The sequence below is a fragment of the Electrophorus electricus genome, chromosome 4 (genome assembly GCF_041902795.1).
Source record: "Electrophorus electricus isolate QZ-2024a chromosome 4, ASM4190279v1, whole genome shotgun sequence".
In the NCBI taxonomy this organism is placed as follows: Eukaryota; Metazoa; Chordata; class Actinopteri; order Gymnotiformes; family Gymnotidae; genus Electrophorus; species Electrophorus electricus.
This window is the reverse complement of record NC_137500.1, coordinates 22,027,053-22,049,174: the sequence shown is the minus strand read 5'-3', so window position 1 is coordinate 22,049,174 and position 22,122 is coordinate 22,027,053. Positions and strand designations below refer to the sequence as shown.

The window sequence follows — 22,122 nt, the reverse complement described above, 5'->3', positions numbered from 1 at the left end:
TTTAACTGTTAAATTTGGAGACTATTGAGGTTCACTGAGTAATTAGAGAGTGAGGACCTGGCTGTCTCTGGGCCTAATAAAAGCACCTCTGTTTTGTCAGGATTAAGTGAGAGAAAGTTCCTCAACATCCAGTGTCTGATGCCCTTTATGCATTCATCAATAATACTAAACTGATATAGGTCCTCTGGATTGGCTGAGACATATAGCTCATATAGTTTCATCAGCATAGTAGTGGTAACTAGAACAGTGTTTACATATCTCACCTGGAGGTAGCATATATAAAGAAAAAATCAAAGGCCCTAGAACAGATCCTTGTGGGACACCATAGCTAACCTTGTTGTATGCTGAGAAGTCTCCATTTATCTAACTGGTAGTGATCAGCTAGATATGATTTAAACCAGGAAAGGGCTATTCACCTAATCCCAACATTTTCGAGTCTATCTAGTAAAATGTTGTAATCTATAGTGTCAAATGCTGACCGCAGATCAAGCAATATAAGCAAAGATACATAACCCTGGTCAGAAGCCAACAACAGGCCATTACCTACTTTAATCAGTGCTGTCTCTATACTATGATGAGGCCTATAACCTGAGTGAAAGACTTCATGTATCTGGTTCTAACTCAGGTATGAGCTTAGCTGCTGAGTTACATCTTTTTCTAGGATCTTGGAAATAAATGGAAGGTGGAGAATTGGTGTCAGTTTTATTCCTAATTAGATGCACAATTTTACTATACTGGAATCTAGGATTATTTTTTTTATTATTTTCTATTAGGATCAAGAGATAAGTTGTTTGAGTGGTAATAAGTGCTTTTCTATACTTCCTTCCATGCAAGCTGGAAGATGACAAGCTTAATGTTGTGCCATTTACATTCTATTTTTCAAGTGTTTTGTTTTATATTGCGAATGTGATCATTATACCAAGGTAATCATTATACCAAGGTATATTATAATGATTATGGTGATTTATGAATCTTGATATAATTTCATGTTTTCAGTAATACCGTTTTATCAGTTTTTCATCTCACAGTAATCATAGACAGCTTGGTAATAATTTTTATTTTTTTGTGCATTGTGGGCTTTCCGTGCACTTCATGTGCTCCATGCATATACCCACACGATGAAAAAAACAAATGGAGAAGTTTCACAATTATGCTTACATTAGCCCTTTCTAATGTGTGCTTTTTCTCATTTGCACAGCTGCTGGTGCCATGGAAATTCCCTATGACTCTGCCGGTCTCCAAGGAGTCCCCTCTTCACAGAGCATACATGGTGGCTTTGCACATTGCTGTGCTTCTGATTTCTGACAGTTTTGATGATCATTTATTATATGCTCGGATCCAAGTTGTTGAAGGGACAAATTGTGTTCATTTAAAAATAAACTGAATTCATTTAAAAATATTACTTAATTGATAGAAATTATAGAATCACATCACTGTAATCGACATGTTGCAGAAATACATGCAGAAATACATAAATACATAAATTTCTCATATTCTGTTCACAGCACTTGGGAATTAAGGCTACCATTTGGAATACTAGTATTTCTATAAAGCACACTTCTTCTACACAGACCTAATATCTGTGATATGATCATTTCTAAACAGTTGATATATTTATGAGGAGTTATTAAATAATGAACACCTGTACAGTCTCCCAAATGCAGTACATGGATTTATTACTATTTAGACTTTACTAGGTTTTAATGAGTTAATCACATGCAGATACAGGTCACTTATTCACTACAAGTCAGGATATTCTCCCCACTCACAGGTTCAGAATCATTAATCTGACATACAGGAGTCTAGGGGTGGGATTGCAGTCCGGATTAAAATATGTTATTGTGCTGTCACATTATTATCACCGTGAAATGGGAGAATGAAGCTACACACACAAACACAAAATCCCACCTGCCATTCATACTGTTCGAGCATTTTCACATAGTATGACGTGTGCCCACACAATGGCAAATGTATATTCTAGCAAAAACCTTCTAACACAAAAACGTTACAACATCTGGACTCACAAACGCATGTCTACCCACAAGCACACATATACACACAAGCACACAGAAAGACAATATTCTCACTCAGAAATACTGAGTCTAGTTTTTCAGTTACAAACATAGAAAGCCTGTGGTGTTGTAAAGTTTAGCTATTTTTAATGTGGTATTATTTTGTTTTAAGTGAATAATAAATATGACAAACCGTAAAAAAAATATACACCTAAGCAAAAGTTGACCAGGGTAGAAAGAGAGAGCACTGATTTTGGACGAGGTTGGTTGCCATGTGGCAATTGGCTTCTTGCTACACCTCTGTGAGGTTAGGCATTCTCCTCGAATGTGTGCATGTACGTTTTGAGCATAAGGACATGTGTGTAGGGCAGGTGCATGGTGCGGTAGAAATCCAGCCCAGTGAGGAGTTCCACATCACGCACACGGGCTGTGTGTGTATGCAGGACTTCCTCCACCCAGCCAGACCGATTCTCCACGCTCTGTGAAGCAAATACCAGTCAAGGTCAAATGTCAGAGGCCCGAAACACTTTAAAGGTTGGGAGATAGAGATGTAAACACAGAATTTGATGAGGAACAATGATCTAGCACAACTATGCCTCATGGTCTTAAAGTCTAAACATGTCTGCATGAGTCTTTAGTTTGATTAAAGGTTACAGTCATAGGAGGCCTATTGACTATACTGTAATTTTTAATTTGTTCCTACATCACTGCTGTAAATGCAATGGCAGACATTCCCCAAAGGCAGTTCCTAAGGTTTCTGATGACACACATTTTTATCATGGTTCGGCATGTGTGTGTGTGTGTGTGTGTTTGTGTTTGTGTGCGTGTCTGTGTGTGCTCACATTGCAGCTCTCTGAGTTATCAGGGCGGTTTGGCAGGACGAAGGTAATAGCAGAGAGTGATCCATTACACTCCTCCACCGTTGTATTCTCTCCCTCGCAGCTTGTAATTATCAAATAGTAATGAGTGGGGACTGGGGCAGATTCGCCGGCATGCCTGCAACACACAGACACACACAGACAGAGATAGACACACTAATCAACATATATATATATATATATATATATATATTTATATGTGTGTGTGTGTGTGTGTGTGTGTGTGTGTATATATGTGTGTGTGTGTGTGTGTGTGTGTGTAACTACCTATATGACATTTTCTATCCCTAACCCTTAACCTATTTTTGTAAACAAAAATATGCCCTTTCATCTTAAAAAAATGAGTTTTCTTTAAAAAAAGCACCTTACCTTTTCAGAACTATTTTGCCAGTCCTGACAAGGTAGGATATCACACTTTTCCTCCAGTTTTTCCTACATAATCAGGACATTTCTATCCTAGGGATTCTCACCCAAATATACACTCAAAACTATCTCAGAAAGTTATCAGGGATCAAGAAGTAAAACAGGTTGTTCTACAAAGAACAAAGAATGTTGCCTTTACTGCCAGTTGTAGTAGCTTACACCTACTTACACAACAATGAACACACATATAACAAATGAGCAGGTACCACTCGATAAAACTAGTGAGTTATTCATTTTGAAATCATTTCTAAAAGACTGCTTTGGGTGGGTGAGTGGGTGAGTGGGTTTGTGAACGTTTCATTACTGTCTGATCTTTTCAACCGTGTCTCTTAGTCCATCAAAATCATAGTCAAATATGGGCCCAGTAATGACATTAATGGCAGTCCTCTCTGCACTATAGTGAGTCAATACTGCCTCCTGCAGGTAACTCCAAATCCCTGCACACAAAACACAGGAAACCAAACAGTCAGTATAACAACACAGAGATAGAGACTGGACAAAGAATAAAAAAGAGAGTTAAAACAGAAAAAAAAACACGTAAACACTGCGCAACGTCTCAAAAACGTTTGTGTCTGCGTACGTGCATCCATGTAATAATGGCTATCTAGACAAGCTTCCATTTAGAGAATAATGGTGTCACTCTGCCCTGGACACCTTATGTACACACCCACACACACAAAAACCCAGACACCCAGACTAAATCAACACCCACAGGGCTTTGACTGGATTAGGGCCTACAGCAACATCACTCGATGGCTTAGAAGGCTTCTATAGCAGCTGCATGCAAGTGCAGGCTACTGAAGGGAATGGAATTTATCACACTCAGCCTTAAAGGCACAGTACATAGGCACACTCTAATTTTTATTTCTAATTTATATTTCATTAACAAGACATAACTCAGAAGCTTCCTCGCTCAATTGATTGCTTAGAAATATACAATCTAGGCCTATAGCTAGCGAGCGTGCTCCTTCCAAGCAATGTAACCACTTAAGTGGAAATGCCCATCATTTGAAAAGTCAATGTGGGTATTTTTTTGCCCTGATCAAAGTCATATATCGGACACAATTGAAAAATATTGAATAAATGCATTCTAGGGCACCTTTAAGTATCTGCACCAACACTACACCAGAGAGGCTAACCCACTTCTGCAGTCTGTCGAGTAAAATACAAAACTGTGTCACAGGCTTCACTTATGTCTGGGAGATCCAAAACTGAGAGGCTACATATGTCATTATTTTTTATAATCTAAAATTCACAAATTTTACAAAAAAGAAAACTGCTAAATTGCGACAGATAGGAAACATTAATTTCTGTTACTTTCTGTTGTGTTCTTGTGGCCATCCACATTACAAAAGCAATAAAATGCTAAATTCAAAATGCAACTTTATTTGAATATCACTTACTGCACTTTTAAAAGTACGGTTTGTAAGCCTGTTCACTCTTAAAGTATAGGTACACAATCATGCTCACTCTTAAAGAACAGGTACACAATTGTAGTGGAAGCTGCAGCCCGCTCCTAAGGTACCCCAACAATTCTTACAGAAAGTGTCCTTATCAAGATGTACTGGAATGCCAATCAATGCCCTGTGGAGCGACCAGATCCTCACCCCTGGGAGAGCTCATCACACCCACTCTGAGAGGCTTTGTTTGACATATACCAGAATACCTTTGGCTCTGCTAAAAAGGTACTCTCTTTTCTTGTCAGGTCTCCACACCACTCTGTAAGGAAGGTTTATTACCCTGCCAGGACACACTGCCCAAACTTTACGACCCCAGCCCTGAACTGGGCGCAACAAAGTCATAAAGCACCTCATGTGAAATCTAGGGACAAATTCACAACCTGGAATACTTGAAGCAAGAAAAACTTATAAAAGACCGTATTCCCAAAAGAATAATGGAATTTCATGTTTCTCTTGTGAAAGGCCTTCTCGCGAGCATTGCAACAAGACCCCATCATGTATGGAATATAATTTTTTATTGTTTCCTTTTTAACAAGGTTTGGTATTTCAGATGGATGGTACGGACAATGGATCCACAGCGCCCTTCATTGAGTATAATTGACTTCCCATCTGGACTTGTTAACCAAGTATGGCCAACAATGCATTGTTATATACATAATAGGCTCAACACTCTCAATTTGGGATGAAGTCTAACTAAGCTATCTAGCACTGAACTGTTATGAAACAGGTTCTCTCTCTAGTTATGTTACCTTTTCTTATGTCTGGTTATTTCAGTCAGTCATGAAACCATTATATCCAAGTCTTAACCCTATTTTTCTAGTGTTTGTATATTAACCTTTATACATGAATTACTTAGTGATTACCTCCTCATCTCAAGTATAACAGAGAGAAGATTATTTGCATTATTAATGCTGGGACAGTAACATACATGTGTAGTAATCATGCTTTTTTTCCATTCTCTATATCTCTCTTCTATGCTCCTCTATCTCTCTCCATAACCAACTGTTTTTAAGTTGTATATTTCTTGGAAAATGTAACTGCTTTCTTACATATAATTGTGTGCTTTATATTACTTATCAGAACATCTGCAATCTAAATATGTGGACCAAATGGCTCAGGTGAATTAAGGTAACTGATCCTACCTGTTATAGTTTAAAAGACATATGTCTCATAACCAAATATCACTACCCATTTGTTTTATTCCCCTTTCTATTCTTTTTGTTAAAATTATTTTTCTTTTTACCCGCCAAGGCCGGAGAGAAAGAGGTATAAGTAAGGGTTATAAACATTAACGCACATGAATAATAATTAGTTAAACGTGAGGAAAGTTGGATCCAGAAAAGAAGTTAGAACCTCTTGCGAGAAGAATTAAGTACTTAGTATAGTGTCTTATTTTATATCTAGTTTATATCTATTTTATATCTAATGTCTTATCTTATATCTAGTGTTTGTCTTAAACTGTTTAATTTGTTTTCCATTATTCCATCAAGATAGTCAAATTTTTGTTTTGCATCGTTGGTAAAGTGGAATTAATCCTGTTTGGCCAACAGTAATTAGCACTAATTAGCCAACCTTACATTTCTACAATCTACATCTATCATACGATCTCGTATTAACACCTGTGAAGTCAAGGAATTGTCCATCTCAGCTCTACACTCTCAGTGAAGTTCAGGCTCGTCGATTCGGGATAAACTTTGGTACAGGGTCGTTGGAAGTGCACTACAATAATAGGAATAGGAATATCTTCATCTTTTAGGCAGCCATCTGATAGTGACGTTCACTGTTAGCTCTGTTAACTTTTTGGGATAGACTAGTCTTAGTTAGCACCTTAGCCAAGCAGTTCTCTGGCTTGTGCAAAAGTTCTTCCCTCTGATACTAGTTCTTGTCTTTGTTGGTGATTTATTATTATTATTATTTAATTAATTTTCTTTATCTCCTCTGTCCCCGTTCTTTTCTCATTCCATTGTCACTCGTTAGGTATTCTGTAGCCTGAGCCAAGTCCATCATAGTAGTCTATAGCACCCGTTTCACAACGTCAATAATTTGTTTATTCATTGATCAATAAACTTCCCATTTATTCAACAAGTTGGTTCTCGTGGCAAATATATATGAAGCAATGGCAACTAATTTAGGAATGAGACTGATATAACGTTAATAAGCCTTCGGTACTTCCCCATTGTTAGTTGATATATTTTCCCTATATTTTGTGGTGGTGCCCCTTTTCAATAATACATAAAATTGTGCTTTTGCTACAACCATCATGCTCACTATTAAAGAATAGGAACACAATATATTATCATGCTCACTCAAAGAATATGTACAAAATTATGCTCACTCTTACGGAAAGGATAAACAAACATACTCACTCTTAAAGGCACGATACATGGGTACTGTGTTTGTGATCAGGGAGGCATCATATCTGGATTCAGGAGTAGAAGACTTATCTGTGGAGAAATGCCAGACAAGCTTGGCTGACCTTTTCCATGGAAACAGGGTTTGTATTTGTTTTAAGAGTTTACCTTTTACATGGAAACGATGTTTGTATTTGCAGTATACATGAGTGAAAATGCCACATTTGTTTCCACCTTTTCAGATGTCTAATCAAGAGGCTGTGTACCCACTGAGCTAAACAATATCATGTAACATTTTAATTCTCCTGCTATTTCAGTCCTGTGAGTATGAGTGTCTGTGTGTGTATGAGCGAGAGGCACTAACCAGGTGGGTAAAGGAATGCTCGGAGGATCTCAGTATCCTGGTTGTCAGAGTCACAGGTTTGTGTGTGTTCGGGAGCAACACGAATATCAGCTCTCAAACAGTCTGAACCTGAGTATGGGAATGGGGTTCTATCCGCCTGTATAACAGAGAGCTGGGTCAAACAGGTGAGGACACACACACACACACACAAACAATCAAACACAAATGCACATGCACACAAATTTGCCTGGTTCCCTCTTCTCCAATAATTTCTGGGTAACTAGATATTATTGGGCCATTCTCCAGACAGTACTACAATTGACATGGCAGTGTGGCTGGAAATTTTACACATGTCTGTATCACTGCTATATTGAGCACTGCTGGGTCTGTCACCGAAAACACTCAGCAAACTCAGCAATTTGTCTAGATGGCAACTTGCTTGTGGCAGAGTGTAACAGCAGCTCCAGGTACTTTGCATCCTTCATTTTGTTTTTATATTTTACAGTGTTTATTGTGTGTTGGGTAGGAACAAGGACTGCTAAATGGCTACTCTGTAATATGGCATCTGATCTATTTTTCAAAACAGACCCCGGGTTCACTGTACATGACCAGAATTGCAAACAGTGGACACTTTAGACAAGGTAAGAGAGTTTAATCTTCTTCACCAGAATAGTGTGAGTCCTTCATTCATCCAACTCCCAGGGCCCTGCCCCTACCCTTCACAATCACTCTCACCATAATGAGGGTCTGCCTCTGCTCTCCCCTGCCCCAACAACCCATGTCCATCACAGCTGATCAGGTGAGGAGATGGCTAAGGAGACTACATGTAGGAAAGCAGGTCCTGACAGTGTCTGCTCTAAATTACTGAAGGCCTGTGTAGATCTGCCTTGTGGAGTGCAGATAAACCTGAAGGAGTTGTATGACTACAGAGCTGTGGCAATAACTTCACATCTGATGAAGACACTTGAAAAGCTAGATTTCAGTCACCTAAAAACATGATTACAATGATGGATACAGTTCACTTATAGACCATGTGTGGGGGTTGAGAATATACATTCTGCACAGAACGTACTCTCACCTGGAGAAGACAGGTAACACCATGAGAGCCATGTTTTTTGACTTCTCAAGCACCTTTAACCCCACGCAGCTCACACTTCTGAAGGATAAACATAGGTGGACTGTGCACTGGTATGCTATTTCACAGACTACCACAGACCCACAGAACTCAGGATGTGCAGCTATGCAAGCATATGAAAGCATGCCAAAAGCAGTGTGGGTGTTCCTCAGGGGTGTATTACGGGTCCCTTGCTTTTCACAATCTACACCTCAGACTTGGGCAGGAAACATAAATAGTCCAAGAACTGGCAAACTCTGTTTCCTAAGGAGAGCAAGGTCCTTTGGTGTATGTGACAATTACTACACACTCTATGAGCCGCTAATGTCATGTGCCATCTCTTATGCTGCTATGTGCTGCGGAAGAAGCAGTACCGCAAGACACACTAACAGACCCAAACATCAGGAAAGCTGTGTCAGGCCTGGGGCTCAGACTGAGCCCCATGGACAGGGTGGTGGAGACGAGAGAGCTGGCCAAGCTCTCAGTCATCATGAGCAAGCTCACATATCCCATATGCCTCCTGTAACTACTGGTTCTCACCAGAGCACAGTGACCAGCAGGCACCTGCCACAGTGCAGATGTGAGCAATGTCTCCTTCCTTTTGCAGCCATCAGCCTGTATAACAACATTCTTACTTCATCTCTCTTATATCGCAGCTCTTTTTTCCATCTGCATTGACTCTTGTACTTTTTCCAGCCTCTGGCAGATAACTGCACTCACTGATCTTTATTATTGTTACTGACATTCCATATTTTTTATTATATCCTGCTGTTTGTGTCTTGCATATTTTCAGTGTATATTTTTCTAGTTATTTAAACTTGATTTATTCTTACAATTTGTTTTTCTGTTTATATTATTTTACTACACTGTCTTTCACATTGTCATTAGACTGCTGCTGTTTTACCTACATTTCCCATGTGGGAACAAAGTGTTATCAAACAGCAGGAATGTAACCAAAGACTGACCAAGAGCATGGATAACCAAGAAGATGGATAATGTGAATGGTTCATGGGCACAGTTGTGAAACAGTGTCTTACTGTGCATCTACATGAGTACAGGTGTGGGTGTGCTGAGGTGAGTGCAGGTGTGCGTACATAGCTATGCCTGTGTACCACATAAGGGTATGGTACCTAATGCATAATGAATCTGCTGTACATGGTAAATGGGTGTGCATGTAAACGTGTCCTTTGCCTGTGTCGTAATGGTGAAGGCAGACCACAGGGCAATGCGGAGCTCCAAGCTGTAGCCGCTAATGTAGTCGACATGCTGCAGGAGCACGTAGGAAGTCTGGAACAGGACAGCAGGGCTTCCAAACGGCAAGTGGGTGTCATCTACGACAAATGTGCACATTCCCAGGGATCAGCTCTGACGTGTGTTACTCATTGCTTTAGATAGCAAATCATGTCCTGGAGGCGGTCCATTCAGAGAATCCAGTTTGGTTGATGACATAATGACATTAGGTATGGGAATTTTTCAGAACTGCCAGGGGGCTTAACTGTTTAACAAGCTGACGTCTTCTAGAGAGAACACCTGACTGGTCTCCTCGACTTTATTCTGCAAGAGAGAGTGAATAAGAAGAGAGAAATTAAAAGACCAGGATTTGTTTGTGTGTGTGTGTGTGTGTGTGTGTGTGTGTGTGTGTGTGTGTGTGTGTGTGTGTGCATGTGCGTGCACGTGCCCAAGACCTCATCATCACAGCTACAGCCCAGGTTGTAGAAGGCGGTAGAAGAGGTGGAACTTTCTGCAGGTTTGGGTGGAGTCACTTTCGTTGGCTGCACTGGTGTGTAAGACGGGTTCTTCAGCATGCTGTTCAGGCTACCGTGAGTTCCATTGTTAGGTGCGGGAGTCAGCCCCAGGAGGTCTGCGCACACACACACACACACACACAAACACACACACACATGTACGAACACCCACCCAACACACATGTGCACATTGGTTTCTCATTCCATGGAACAGCTGTTTACAGTTGTAATGTTTACAATAGGCACATTAAGAGAGAGAATCATATTCAGAACACAATTAAGGGGGTGTATTCTCACCACACATTAAATTATAAAGCTCAATATTTTCAAAAGGAGGAACTTGTGTCCTGAACTTGAAGCTTGGTCCATAGCCCAAAAAGATTGTCTATGAAAAAGTAAACACAAACCAGTCAGCCTCTGTTATGGCTTCATACAGAATCTTTCCTGAATTTAAAATAGCACCTGCATGCTGCTTATTTTGTTGTCAAATCCATGATCGCCAAAGTACCAACAACTGCCTGGTAATCGGTTCTCAGGAGGACCCCTACAACACAGGAAAACGTTACCATCTGCCCTGAGCCTCCCCCAACTGTTTCAGTTAGCACAAAGACTAATATCACTATCAGCAACACTGTATTTATTAAGTACGATGGAAATCGGCCTATTCAGTATTTGAATATTGTAATTTGAGATTGTGATATTTGTTGGTTATTCTTTTGCCACAACCACACACACACACACACACATTGATATGAGCCACTTCCTTTCCATGAGTAGGTGAACGTCCTCTATCCTGCGGTTGTTGGCATAGTGCAGACGCTTGGGCAGATCTTGTTTCAGGTATGCTTTAAAGTGCTGATTGGGCATCTTACACTAGAGCCAGAGCACACAGCAAACACACATACAGGCATGTGATGTTGCCAACATGTAAGGGAATACAACATTTTTTTTTATCAGTGTACATTCTATATCCTTACTGTTAAATTAGGTACACTCTCTTTGTCAGTGTGCATGCTATATACTTACTGTTAAATTAGCTACCATCTCTTTTGGGTCATCTGAAAAAAAGAAATTTAATATGTAGGTGAGTATGACACCAGTTTTTGTTTATTTATCTAACTTTCTGTGTATTTTAAAGATAGTACATTCGTTTTGTATGTGTTTGCATGTGTGAATATGAGTGTATACATGTGTGTGTGTGTGTGTGTGTGTGTGTATGTGTGTGTGTGTGTGTGTGTGTGTGTGTGCAGTGCATCTTACATAGTGTGCTGATGTTTTTTGGTCTTAGTCTACCAGAAGTACCCTGGATGAGAGCAAAGTTATCAGTTTCGAGCCCATATGAGCTCAGATACTCAGTCCGGTCACAATGGGCCTCCTCCATTCCTACACACACACACACACACACACACACACACACATACACACACACACACACACACACACTCTATCAGATATCAGACACAGAAGGCCCCCTTTGTTATATAAACATACATTCACAGAGGGAAAGGATAGGAGGCTATCTGCACTAATTGTCTCACCCCCCACCCGCTACCCCACCCCATACACACACAGTCTCACCATATAAATGACACTACAGGTCAAATGGATTTGCCTGTGGATTCTCCAGACAATCCAATACAAACCGAAAACTTTGTCAGAATAATTAAACAGAAAAGAAAAGCAAGTTGAACTTCAGAAATGCAGCCCCCACAGACACTGGATCTCTCACCAGCCGAAGCACCTGTGAGATAAACCTGAGAGCACAATGAGATGAACTTGAGTGCTTGTTAAAAAAAACCTCATCCGATTCAAAAAGGACCTCTACAAGAAGGGGGTCTGGAACTAATTAACAGCAACATGCTGAAACCTCACTAAAGGATGCCTGGAATATGTCAGTCTCTTAATTACTGCAGAATTCATGCAAAACCAAATGAAAAACCAACTAGTTGAAACCCCTATTGATGTAGTGTATAAATAATTTGCCATAATTACAGAAACACAAAGAGACTAGAACAATATTACACACTGGAAGGTTTTTTGCCAATTGTACATTGACCTTAGATTCAAACTTTGTCAGACTTTTCAACAGTGGCTAAGATAGGTGGTACTTATTTCAATAATCAGTTGACCTACCCACTAAACACACATGACCATTACAGATGCCATATTTCTGAAACTGAAGTTTCATGACATAAGCATGAAACAAAATTTATGGTTTGATTATATAAAGTAATGAATCCAACTGTCAATGTACAAGTGTCCCACTACAACTTTATTTCAGGTATGAAACTTAAACGGTGAAGCTTAATGGAATGCATTTATTACCGTGATCGCCCACTAAGATGATGTTTACACAGCGATGCAGGTTCATTTGTTTCAATCCATTCATCAGCTGACCTATGATGTTATCGATTTCCCTCAGGGGGTTATCCAACTGCACAATGTGTGTGCGCGCGCGCACACACACACACGCACACACACAGAAAAACAACACTTTCGTGTAGGTATGCCACAGCAAACTGCTTCCCTCACGTTTTCATGAAATTATATTTTATTTATGACTTACTAACATGCAAAAGTGGAATTATGAAAATATTTTTAATTAATACATTAACTACTGTAATTATTTAATTACATAGAACATCACAATAGAATCACCAGCTTCCTAAGTGCACAGTGCACAATAGAATCACCAGCTTGGGTGAGAGAGCCAATAATGTGAAAGCTGATGAGGTGAAAGCTGATGAGGTGAAAGCTGATAGGGTGAGAGCCGATGGGCTGAGAGACAATGAGGTGAAAGCCAATTAGCTTGGAGTCTTACCTCATTACTAAGAGGTCCTAGTCTGTGCCCAAAGGTATCAGGCTGCTCAGAGTGCACTGCACACACATGTGGCCTGTAACAATGTGATGGTATTTTTAATATGAACATATAATACGTATAATACATGTAAAACCCACCCACCCCATTACCCACTGCCTACCACCTAGTCTATTGTCCTGTCCTGTGTTTAGTGATTGTTTAATATACTGTACAGATTTCTATATTTTATTAATAGTGCATTACTTCTGTAGTGTAACTGTAGTAAAATTGTAGCGTGTACGGTTTATTGCATTTATTGTATCTGGTGTCTAACAGCACTGTTGTCTGAATTGTATTTGCAATGAATCATTCCTTATTCATTATAACTGAGGTGAAATGGAATAACAATTGAACTAACTTTGTTTCTTAGAGTTTACATTTCAAAAACGGTGTACAAATAGCTCTGCAAAAAAGGGGCTAAAAAGTGACTACTTCTATTTTGACAGAATAAAGACCCTTATTACACATGAAAGGAGATTTGTTTTTCAGTAGCCAAAGGGGCTGACCTTTCATCATCAGGCAGGTGGAGCCATCTCAGTATGGTCAAAATTCGCCTCTCCAGTGGAATCACCCTACACCATCACAAGAAAGGTGGGGGAGGGGTTATTCAACCAACTACAACAGCAGACATTCACAGTCATCTGAGTACTTACAGCAAGACTCACAGCAAGACACCCCCACATACATATGAATTATCACATTATTAGCATAAGATCAGTTTCACTTGCATGTAATATATATATATATATATATATATAATATATATATATATATTATATATATATATATATATATATATATAGAGAGAGAGAGAGAGAGAGAGAGAGAAAGTAAGAGAGAGAGAGAGAGAGAGAGAGAGAGAGAGAGAGAGAGAGAGAGAGAAAGATGGAGAACCGAGAGGAATAGATTGGTGGAGAAAGATATATGTAGATATGTAAAGTAGAAAATATGATTTATGGAAAGAAGCAAGGAGATGGAGAAAGTATGATAGAGAGAAAGAGAAAAAGAGAGGCACCACAGCCTTGTGAAAATAAGCATGGCCATTGTTAGTTTATGTAAGGTAGGAGACAAAAGGGAAAAAGCAGTTCAACAAGATCCTATTGCATAGAGACAAAGATGAATGGCCCTTGTTGTGTGTGGGGGTGTGCGTGTATCTGGGAGGGGGGTGCATGTGTGTGAGGGTTTTGTTTGAATAAATGCCTGGAAGGCACACAAATGCACGTGCTTGTTGGATCATGTGAGTGCTGGTGACACTTCTTTCCCCACACACTGTCAGAACCCAAAATTGAGCACTTAGCCTGGGAGAAAAGAACACACTGTTCAGTCCCTTGAAACTGAAGAAAGGTGGAGAGTGTGTCCTTCAAACAGCAGTTTTATTGTGCCAGTGCTCTGACATAATAGCTGATTTAAGCCTCCATACAGGGCCTGTCAGAAGCACCTTCTCAGTTTTCTTTATGCAGGATGAGAATTAGTGTGCAGCAAAAATGCCTGCACAGCTTATCTGCACTCACAGTGGAGGCATGGTGTTATCCCTACTGCTCCCTCACTCTGGCCTTCAGTGGAGGCGTGGTTATCTCTACCACTCCCTCACCCTGACCTCCAGTGGAGGCGTAGTTATCCCTACCGCTTCCTCACTCTGACCTCTAGTGGAGGCGTAGTTATCTCTACTGCTCCCCCTTTCTGACCTGCAGTTGAGGCGAGGTTATCCTTACTGCCAACAGACAGCTGTAGCATCAAGTCGATCCTTTGCCTTTTTTGCCTATACTCAATATATCAGGTCTATTTTTAGGGCAGTTTCCTAAGAACAGTTATTTGTTGGACAGTCTGGACTTATACTGACTATACTAGTCAGACTATTAATGAATTTCTCAAACTGTATATAAACTGTTGGGTTTTGGCATTTTGGCAAGCTGGCATTGGTCTGCATAATTTAGCTATATTAGCAAAAGAAAAGATCTAAGTCAAGAATATCCATCAGGAACTAATTTGCTCTGGCTTTCACAGCTGGCCAATCTCAGTGAACAAAGAGCGAAAAACCGATGATGCAAAACTCTGCTGACTCTACTTCCATGAATATAATAGACATCCCTAATGACATTTGCCTAATGTAACACAACTGCCTATGCTTCTGCCTACAGCTTTAAAAGTGTCACAAAAAATAAGAAATGCATTACTTTATGCACATCATTCCTGTAGAGATCAACATGAATGTGAAGTGTGAATGTAACTGCATGGTGTTGCTGTTCCTTAAGGGTTGACCTGCTCACCAAGGCCAGAAGAATGTTCCAGCCTTCACCCCCTGCTTCTCTGCTGTGATCCAGATCTGAGGGGGAGAAATATGTGGAAACCAAAATAAACACTGAAAAACCATATCCATTTACAGCATATGTTTGTATGGTGTTCATACCATTAAAGACATCCTTGAATTTTTTTCAAAATATGGTCAGCATTCATATCACGATGATTATCTACTGCACACTCTTAAGCAATTCCATACTTTGAGAGTGTAAATTCACCACCACAAACTTGGTATTCTTGAAAACCAGCAGTAAAATATCAGTGCTTAGTTAGGGACTAAGTGGTTTTAAAAGGCTGTCATTAAATCCCCAATGATATCTGGAAGGGCTGAGATGCCTCAGCACACAAAATGCCTATGTATAATTCTGAATGGCTGTACATACACTATAAGAATAATAGGCACATATAACATTTGATATGCAAATTAAAGACATTTTCCCTGGCCTACCTGGCCAAGATATGACAAAAGGGGAGAGACTCACAGGTTGCCCGCCCCACCAGCGGTGTTTGAGTTTCTCTCTCCCACGCAGGTTAAAGGTTGCATTGAACACTGGGTCATACATCGTGTTACACACAATGCCATGAGACTCCGGATAAAGCCCCTAGCCCAAGACACACAGCAAAAAACCTTTATTTTAAATACTTTTCTGAGACCTTTCTGATCATTTTTAGGATGAATAGCAGGCTTGTGAATACCGTGGCTAGTGTGTAGAGGTTGGGGAAGGTTTTAGAGGGATACACTGGTCTCATGTGAGGAGCATGAGTTCCACATGTTCCTATCAAAAAACCCAAACATTTAAGTTATTTAACAAATGTAATTTACTAAACAAAATTAGAATTCTCATGTGAATCATGTGAAGATGTTCTACCATGGAGAGCCATAAAATATTATGGCTTTCATCATGTGACATTATACCAAAATATGAACAGAAAAGAACAATCCCAATTGCAGAGACAAATGAGGGCTGCATTTCAGTCAGTACTATCTGAGAAACTAAATCAGTCTTCTCACACACTTTTAACTTTAATGTCTTTTAAGTCACTTGGTAGATTCAGATCACCATGAAGTTCCTGAGGCCAAATATAGGTGAATATCATCTTAGAACACCACCTTGAACTTCACCTCTACATCTTAGAAGTACGTTTGTACATGGTTTTGTGTAATAACATCCTTATTTATGAATAAGTAATATATAATGTAAAATTGAATTGCTCTGTCACCACCTGATAGAAAAATTCCAAAAAACAGATTCAAAGTCAGTATTAAAAGTACTATGCCACTTGTTTTAGTTTGTGGAACAAAATAAAGTTAGAACTTTATTCAGTAGAACTACTGGCAAATCAAAAGAATATAATGTTCATGATGTTAACATTGACCTGTTTAACCTCACCTTAAGGCATGTCTTAATAAGTTGTAAATTTGTGTACATTATGTTAAGTGTAGGCTCACTGTGTATATGTGTATGTTGGTCTTATTTTATTACTGCGATTGTGTCGTACTGAGTTTGTGGATGTTGGGGATCACAGATTTTCCTTTCTTCAGGTAGGAAGCACGGAATCCATCCAGAGACAAGATAATAAGTGGAGGGCGGACGAAACTGTACAAATACAAGATGACAGTCACGACTCATGCTGACCACAAAGGGAAACTGCTCTATAGATATTTGAGCCCCACCTTATAGCATCCATTTGAATTCCACACATCAAATGTGGCACTTAAAATGCTAATTTTCTATTTGAATACTGACTTAATGTGAGCATGTGTTAGAGGTGTTTTGCTAGACACCTCACCTTTCAGGGCATTCTGGGTTTTGAATCTCTTCACAGTCTTCATCCACCCACGCAGTCTCACCTGCAAACCAAAGGCACACTTACTAAACAAGACACACGCACACACACACACACACACACACTGAAACATACGATTTATCGTGTATGTGTATATTCTCATGCTATTTCTTAATTAATTAACTAATTTATTTATTGGTTTAGACCACCTCCATTCCACCTTAACTAAATAACTTGATAACCTGTTTTAACCTGATTTATAATGACATACATTTATTATTTATTAGTATCCCTATACTGGCCCAGCACAAAACTAGAAAAGAACACAAAAGTACAAAGTGGCTGGCTGATGAAGCCACCCTTCCAGGGCATGAGTGTTTACGTGTGCTGCTCGTCTCACCATTGCAGAGAGACTTGTAGTTGCTGCAGCAGTCACCTTTCTCCAGACAGTCCTCTGAACAATGACATGCGTGCTCTTCCTTCCGGATCTCACCACATCGATCTTTACTGCATTCAAAACCTCCAGCTACAGACACACACGCAAACATGCACATGTGCACATGTGTACATAGACAGAGGAGTGCAGGCATGTGTCCTAGATACACCCAAGCAACTTTATGGATAATAATCAACAATATTACTTCTGCATTTGTTTGTGGAAGAGTACGTGACTGTGTTTATCTGTCTTTGTATGCATTTATATGTTTGCACACATGTGTGTGTACTCACCAGTTTTGAGACACTGCTCATCAAAGTCTACACAGCAGCTATAGTAAGTTTTACATAGATTATCACACCTGCAGCCTGGAGGCTCTGCTTCCACCAACTCAAAGCAGCGGCCCTTACACGAGCCAGCAGAGCTCACCCATTCAGATACTGCCAGACAGAAATTAAATGAAGAATCAGAAAGTGAAACATCATCTTCACACAGCCTCAAAAGAAACATGCAAATGACATTGTTTTAAAACACTGACATACTTTTAAAATATGATAGTAGTAGTAAGAGGTAGTAGGTACTGATATGAGGTAGTAGTTAGTAATCTAATGGAGGTTTTCAGCATGAACTAAAGCAGCAGTCACATGGCTGCTCTCTGGTGATGCAGACCGAAAGGGGCAGGTCACAGGCTGCATGTGCATCTGACTCGGGGTTCACCCCCACTGCAGGTCAGAGAGAGGGAATGCACTGTATGGTTATCTGCCCTGGGGTTCACCCCACTGCAGAGTGGAGAGGGGAAACGTACTGTATAGGAATCTGCCCTGAGTTCACCCCACTGCAGTGTGCAAAGGGGGATGCACTGTATGGGCTCTCACTTTTAGGGTGCTGGGGACCATCATCCTTTTCTCCTGTGGGCTGTGCAGCTTGAAACACGTAGGCCACACACACACAGGGGCCAAACAGGAATGAGAGAGCACAAACTATCTGTTGAGAGAAACATTCATTAATAACAAATGTAAGCATATTCACACATATACACACACACACACTCAAATGAGCAGTTTTAAAAGAACACAGATTGCTCATGTAGCTGAATTTGGTCTTGCATAGGAGTCACGGACAACAGGAAGGAGTGCGGGACATGAGGGAGTGCAAAAACAACACTGTGAACAGTTATTGCATAACTACATTTAAAGCTAAATATTATGCTCTGATCATTTTGCAGTGAGGTATTACATTACAGACAGTATCCAGGTAGAACCAATTTTAGGTTCTTCTCTCAGGATCGAGGTAACCTTTTCATAAGCTTCTGTAAAAGACCACTGTGCACTTGCACTACACACCAAAACATCACTGCACACTTGACTGTAAAGCATCTGTATAAGTCCAGAAGGACACACAAAAAAACACAGTGCACCTGACACTCAAGGGCTTCTACATCCTAACTGAAAAAAAATAAAACAGAACAAACAAACAAACAAACAAACAAACAAACAAAAAAAACCTTTTTAAGAATCACCACACCAAGGGGTTGTTTTTTTTCTAACAGTGCTGAGCAACATTTGAACATTACAAACACATACCTTAGCATGCACACATAGCATAAGAAGAGTAAGGTCTTCTAGCATCCACAGCAACACACAAAACATAAGCAGAGTAGGGTCTACTAATATCTCCCTAACTGCAGTAACATTATGGTCACCAGACTAATGGCTTATTTTAGTATATTTATCTTAAGTACTTCACAACAGAAAACTGTAGTATGACAGCTATGTTTTTTATTTACAACATATAAACAACAGCTATGTTTATTTTGTAACAACATAGACATTCTAATAGTAGTTAAGTAGCGTAGTAGTCAAGATTAATCTAATGCATTTAGTGTTGCACAAAAATAACATAACTTAACCCCCCCCCAAAAAAAACAGGTAATGCTGCCTTTCAAAACACAGATGGACACCACTAATCTAGAGCAAGCATCACGGCGGTAATGCTGCCCTTTAATACACAGTTCAATATCACTGATCCAGAGCAAGCGTCACAACAGTAATGACGCCCTTGACTCCTCTTGTGTTCCATACATCCCCTCACCAGCACACTTCACTCAGAACACAAATACATTTAAGCGAGAAAACATATATTTAAGCAGAAAACAATCACACTCAGTGAAAACTTTACAAAAACAAAGCATTTAAAAAAATGCTACATTTGTGGAAACAACCAAAAGCTCATAGCACTGAAACATTAAGTGACCTCACAGCAGCATTAAGCCACAACTTCATTGACCAAATTTAAAAGATTTTCACAAACGCTGTATTTGAGGTCGTCAACAGATGTTCTCCTGGCCACTAGGGGCACTTCACAAGTTTAGCTTATATGTTAAAAATATAAAAAACATGAGTAAAACAAGAAGCTGAAGACAAATGGAGGAGACAGGGAGAGTCTGACGTCCAGAGCTTCCGTAGCGTTTTAAGGAATGGTAAGCTTTCTGGGCATTTACAGCAATAACGTAAATAAATTACCACGATTTATTCGTCACACATTCATGTGTAAAATGTCGACCCCTAGTGGCAAATAGCACTTTTGTTGTGAGCAACTCCAAATGCATCGTTTTTGAAAATGTTTTTCTTTTTAGTTAATACTGCTGTGGCTTGCATTTCGGATCTGTAAGCTTTTGACTGTTTCCAGAATTGCAGATATTTGTTAATGCTTAATTTGTATAATGTTGCTGTTTTTGCTCTAAACACAGCAACATTATTTGTATTCTGTTTAATTGTGTTTCCGTTGCTGCCCAAGTCACCAGTGTTCTCTAGTTTTACTTGCTTTGTACTATTGTGATTTGCCTCTCGGGCCACCGTAGAAATTCGGGTTTTTAAGGCTTCTTGGAATAGGAAGAACGGTTATCGGGGCTCTGCATGAAATGTCAATAGAACCCTTATAGTTCATACAAACGTGCTACGATGTGTGTTTATTTAATTTGCAAACACGTTTGTAGTCAATATACTCTTTCTGACAGATGATATAATGATGGTGTATGGCTATACGTTTACCTATACTGTAACCTAAAATATATCATTTAAAAAATCCATGAAAACGAATCTTATTTGCGGCACAGCTTGCGAAATCTCAACCCTTCTGCTGATTCAAAGTGAAAAGTAAACTAACCCCCGTAGCCTCTCACTCATTAGTGAAAACTCGCTGCTCTCAAACCTCTTTCGCTTCACAGACTAAATTTATCTTACCGTACCAAATTTTCAAGCCGCATGTTCCGATATGTCCTTCTGGCATTAGTCCGTGCTTGCGAATGCTCCGCCGACCCTGCTGGTATGACACTGGCGCGGGACAGAACGCGCTTGTGCTGTTTACCTTGTTCAGAGTGCGCCCCTCTGCTAGCCAATGCGCGTGAAGTAATGATCGCTTTTGGCATCTGAGACGCGCGTGCTAGTCGCCATCTGAACAACAGTCAGCATTTAACTCTCCTCATACCGACGCTGCGCCACCAACTGCACTGTATGGTCTAGGAAGGTGGGTAGAGCGAAAATGCCCCCCCCCAAAAAGAGTTAATTTTTGGTATTTTTGATGTTTAGCCAATGTTTGTTGTAAACTGGCAAGGTTTCTGTACCATTGATGTCAAATTAGTTAAACAAATTAGTTTAATCGCTTTGCATTAGTTGTTATCTGTGAGGGATGACAAGCGATGTGTCATTCAGATCATTTGTGTACCACAGAGATCTTTAAGCTGACATCAGCTCCTAAGCACTTTAAGTACTGGCATTTGTGAACCAATGAGCCATTTGCTGCCATGGGTATATATCTGTTCTGTTTACATAGAGATGCAGCAGAGCACACAGATTAGGACAGTTACCCAAGTTTGAAACACACACACACACACACACACACACACACACACACACACACACACACACAATTTAATGTTGTTTGTTATAAAAAAAAATATTTTATTTTTAAAAATTCTTTATTTATTTCCACCTTGGTGAAAATTTACAGAGAGTGTATGAGGTTATACACTCTCAATCTCCATGCAGTTATAATTCCATAACATTTATAACATGTACAAATATCAACTACAGCTCAACAGTCCTTTATAGGAACATCATAGTGTTAATTTACAGAGTAACATTTACCATCAGCTACAGAGAACAAACAGAAAACCAACAGACTGGCCCCATTTGAGGTTTCTCTTGAGTAAAACATAAGTCCACTATACACACACACACACACACACACACACACACACACACACACACATACAGCCTCTGACTTGTTCCTGTAAAAACAGCATTTACACACACCCACGTGCAAATAACTGTGTACACTTCCATGTACACACACACACACAAATACACCTCCAGACCTGTTTCTGTAAGTGTGCCCCTCCTCCCCCAATAAAAAT

The 22,122-nt window shown here is 39.7% G+C and overlaps 1 protein-coding gene across 1 annotated transcript; it reads right to left on the bottom strand.

Moving 5' to 3' along the window:
• Window positions 1-1,038: 1,038 nt before the first annotated feature.
• Window positions 1,039-21,110, bottom strand: enpp2l (ectonucleotide pyrophosphatase/phosphodiesterase 2-like). The gene is made up of 25 exons (XM_027028930.3): window positions 20,956-21,110; window positions 18,584-18,692; window positions 18,002-18,148; window positions 17,673-17,798; window positions 17,276-17,336; window positions 16,985-17,082; window positions 16,181-16,260; window positions 15,967-16,086; window positions 15,454-15,509; window positions 13,693-13,758; window positions 13,148-13,220; window positions 12,652-12,760; window positions 11,587-11,709; window positions 11,353-11,384; window positions 11,072-11,199; window positions 10,789-10,870; window positions 10,624-10,711; window positions 10,267-10,442; window positions 10,078-10,135; window positions 9,773-9,912; window positions 7,489-7,624; window positions 7,140-7,217; window positions 3,618-3,750; window positions 2,855-3,008; window positions 1,039-2,491 (listed from the first exon to the last, which is right to left on the bottom strand). The coding sequence occupies exons 1-25, from the start codon at window positions 20,971-20,973 to the stop codon at window positions 2,321-2,323; spliced, it is 2,562 nt and encodes an 853-aa protein (XP_026884731.2). The 5' UTR covers window positions 20,974-21,110; the 3' UTR covers window positions 1,039-2,320.
• Between the last annotated feature and the right edge of the window lie 1,012 nt (window positions 21,111-22,122).

Bases quoted from the DNA above. Each gene is read 5' to 3' on its own strand.
- enpp2l (XM_027028930.3), bottom strand. The intron at 17,799-18,001 runs GTGAGTACACAC...GTGTGTCTGTAG, and splicing joins TGAGCAGTGTCTCAAAACTG to CTGGAGGTTTTGAATGCAGT. The intron at 13,221-13,692 runs GTCAGCCCCTTT...ACATTGTTACAG, and splicing joins CACCTGCCTGATGATGAAAG to GCCACATGTGTGTGCAGTGC.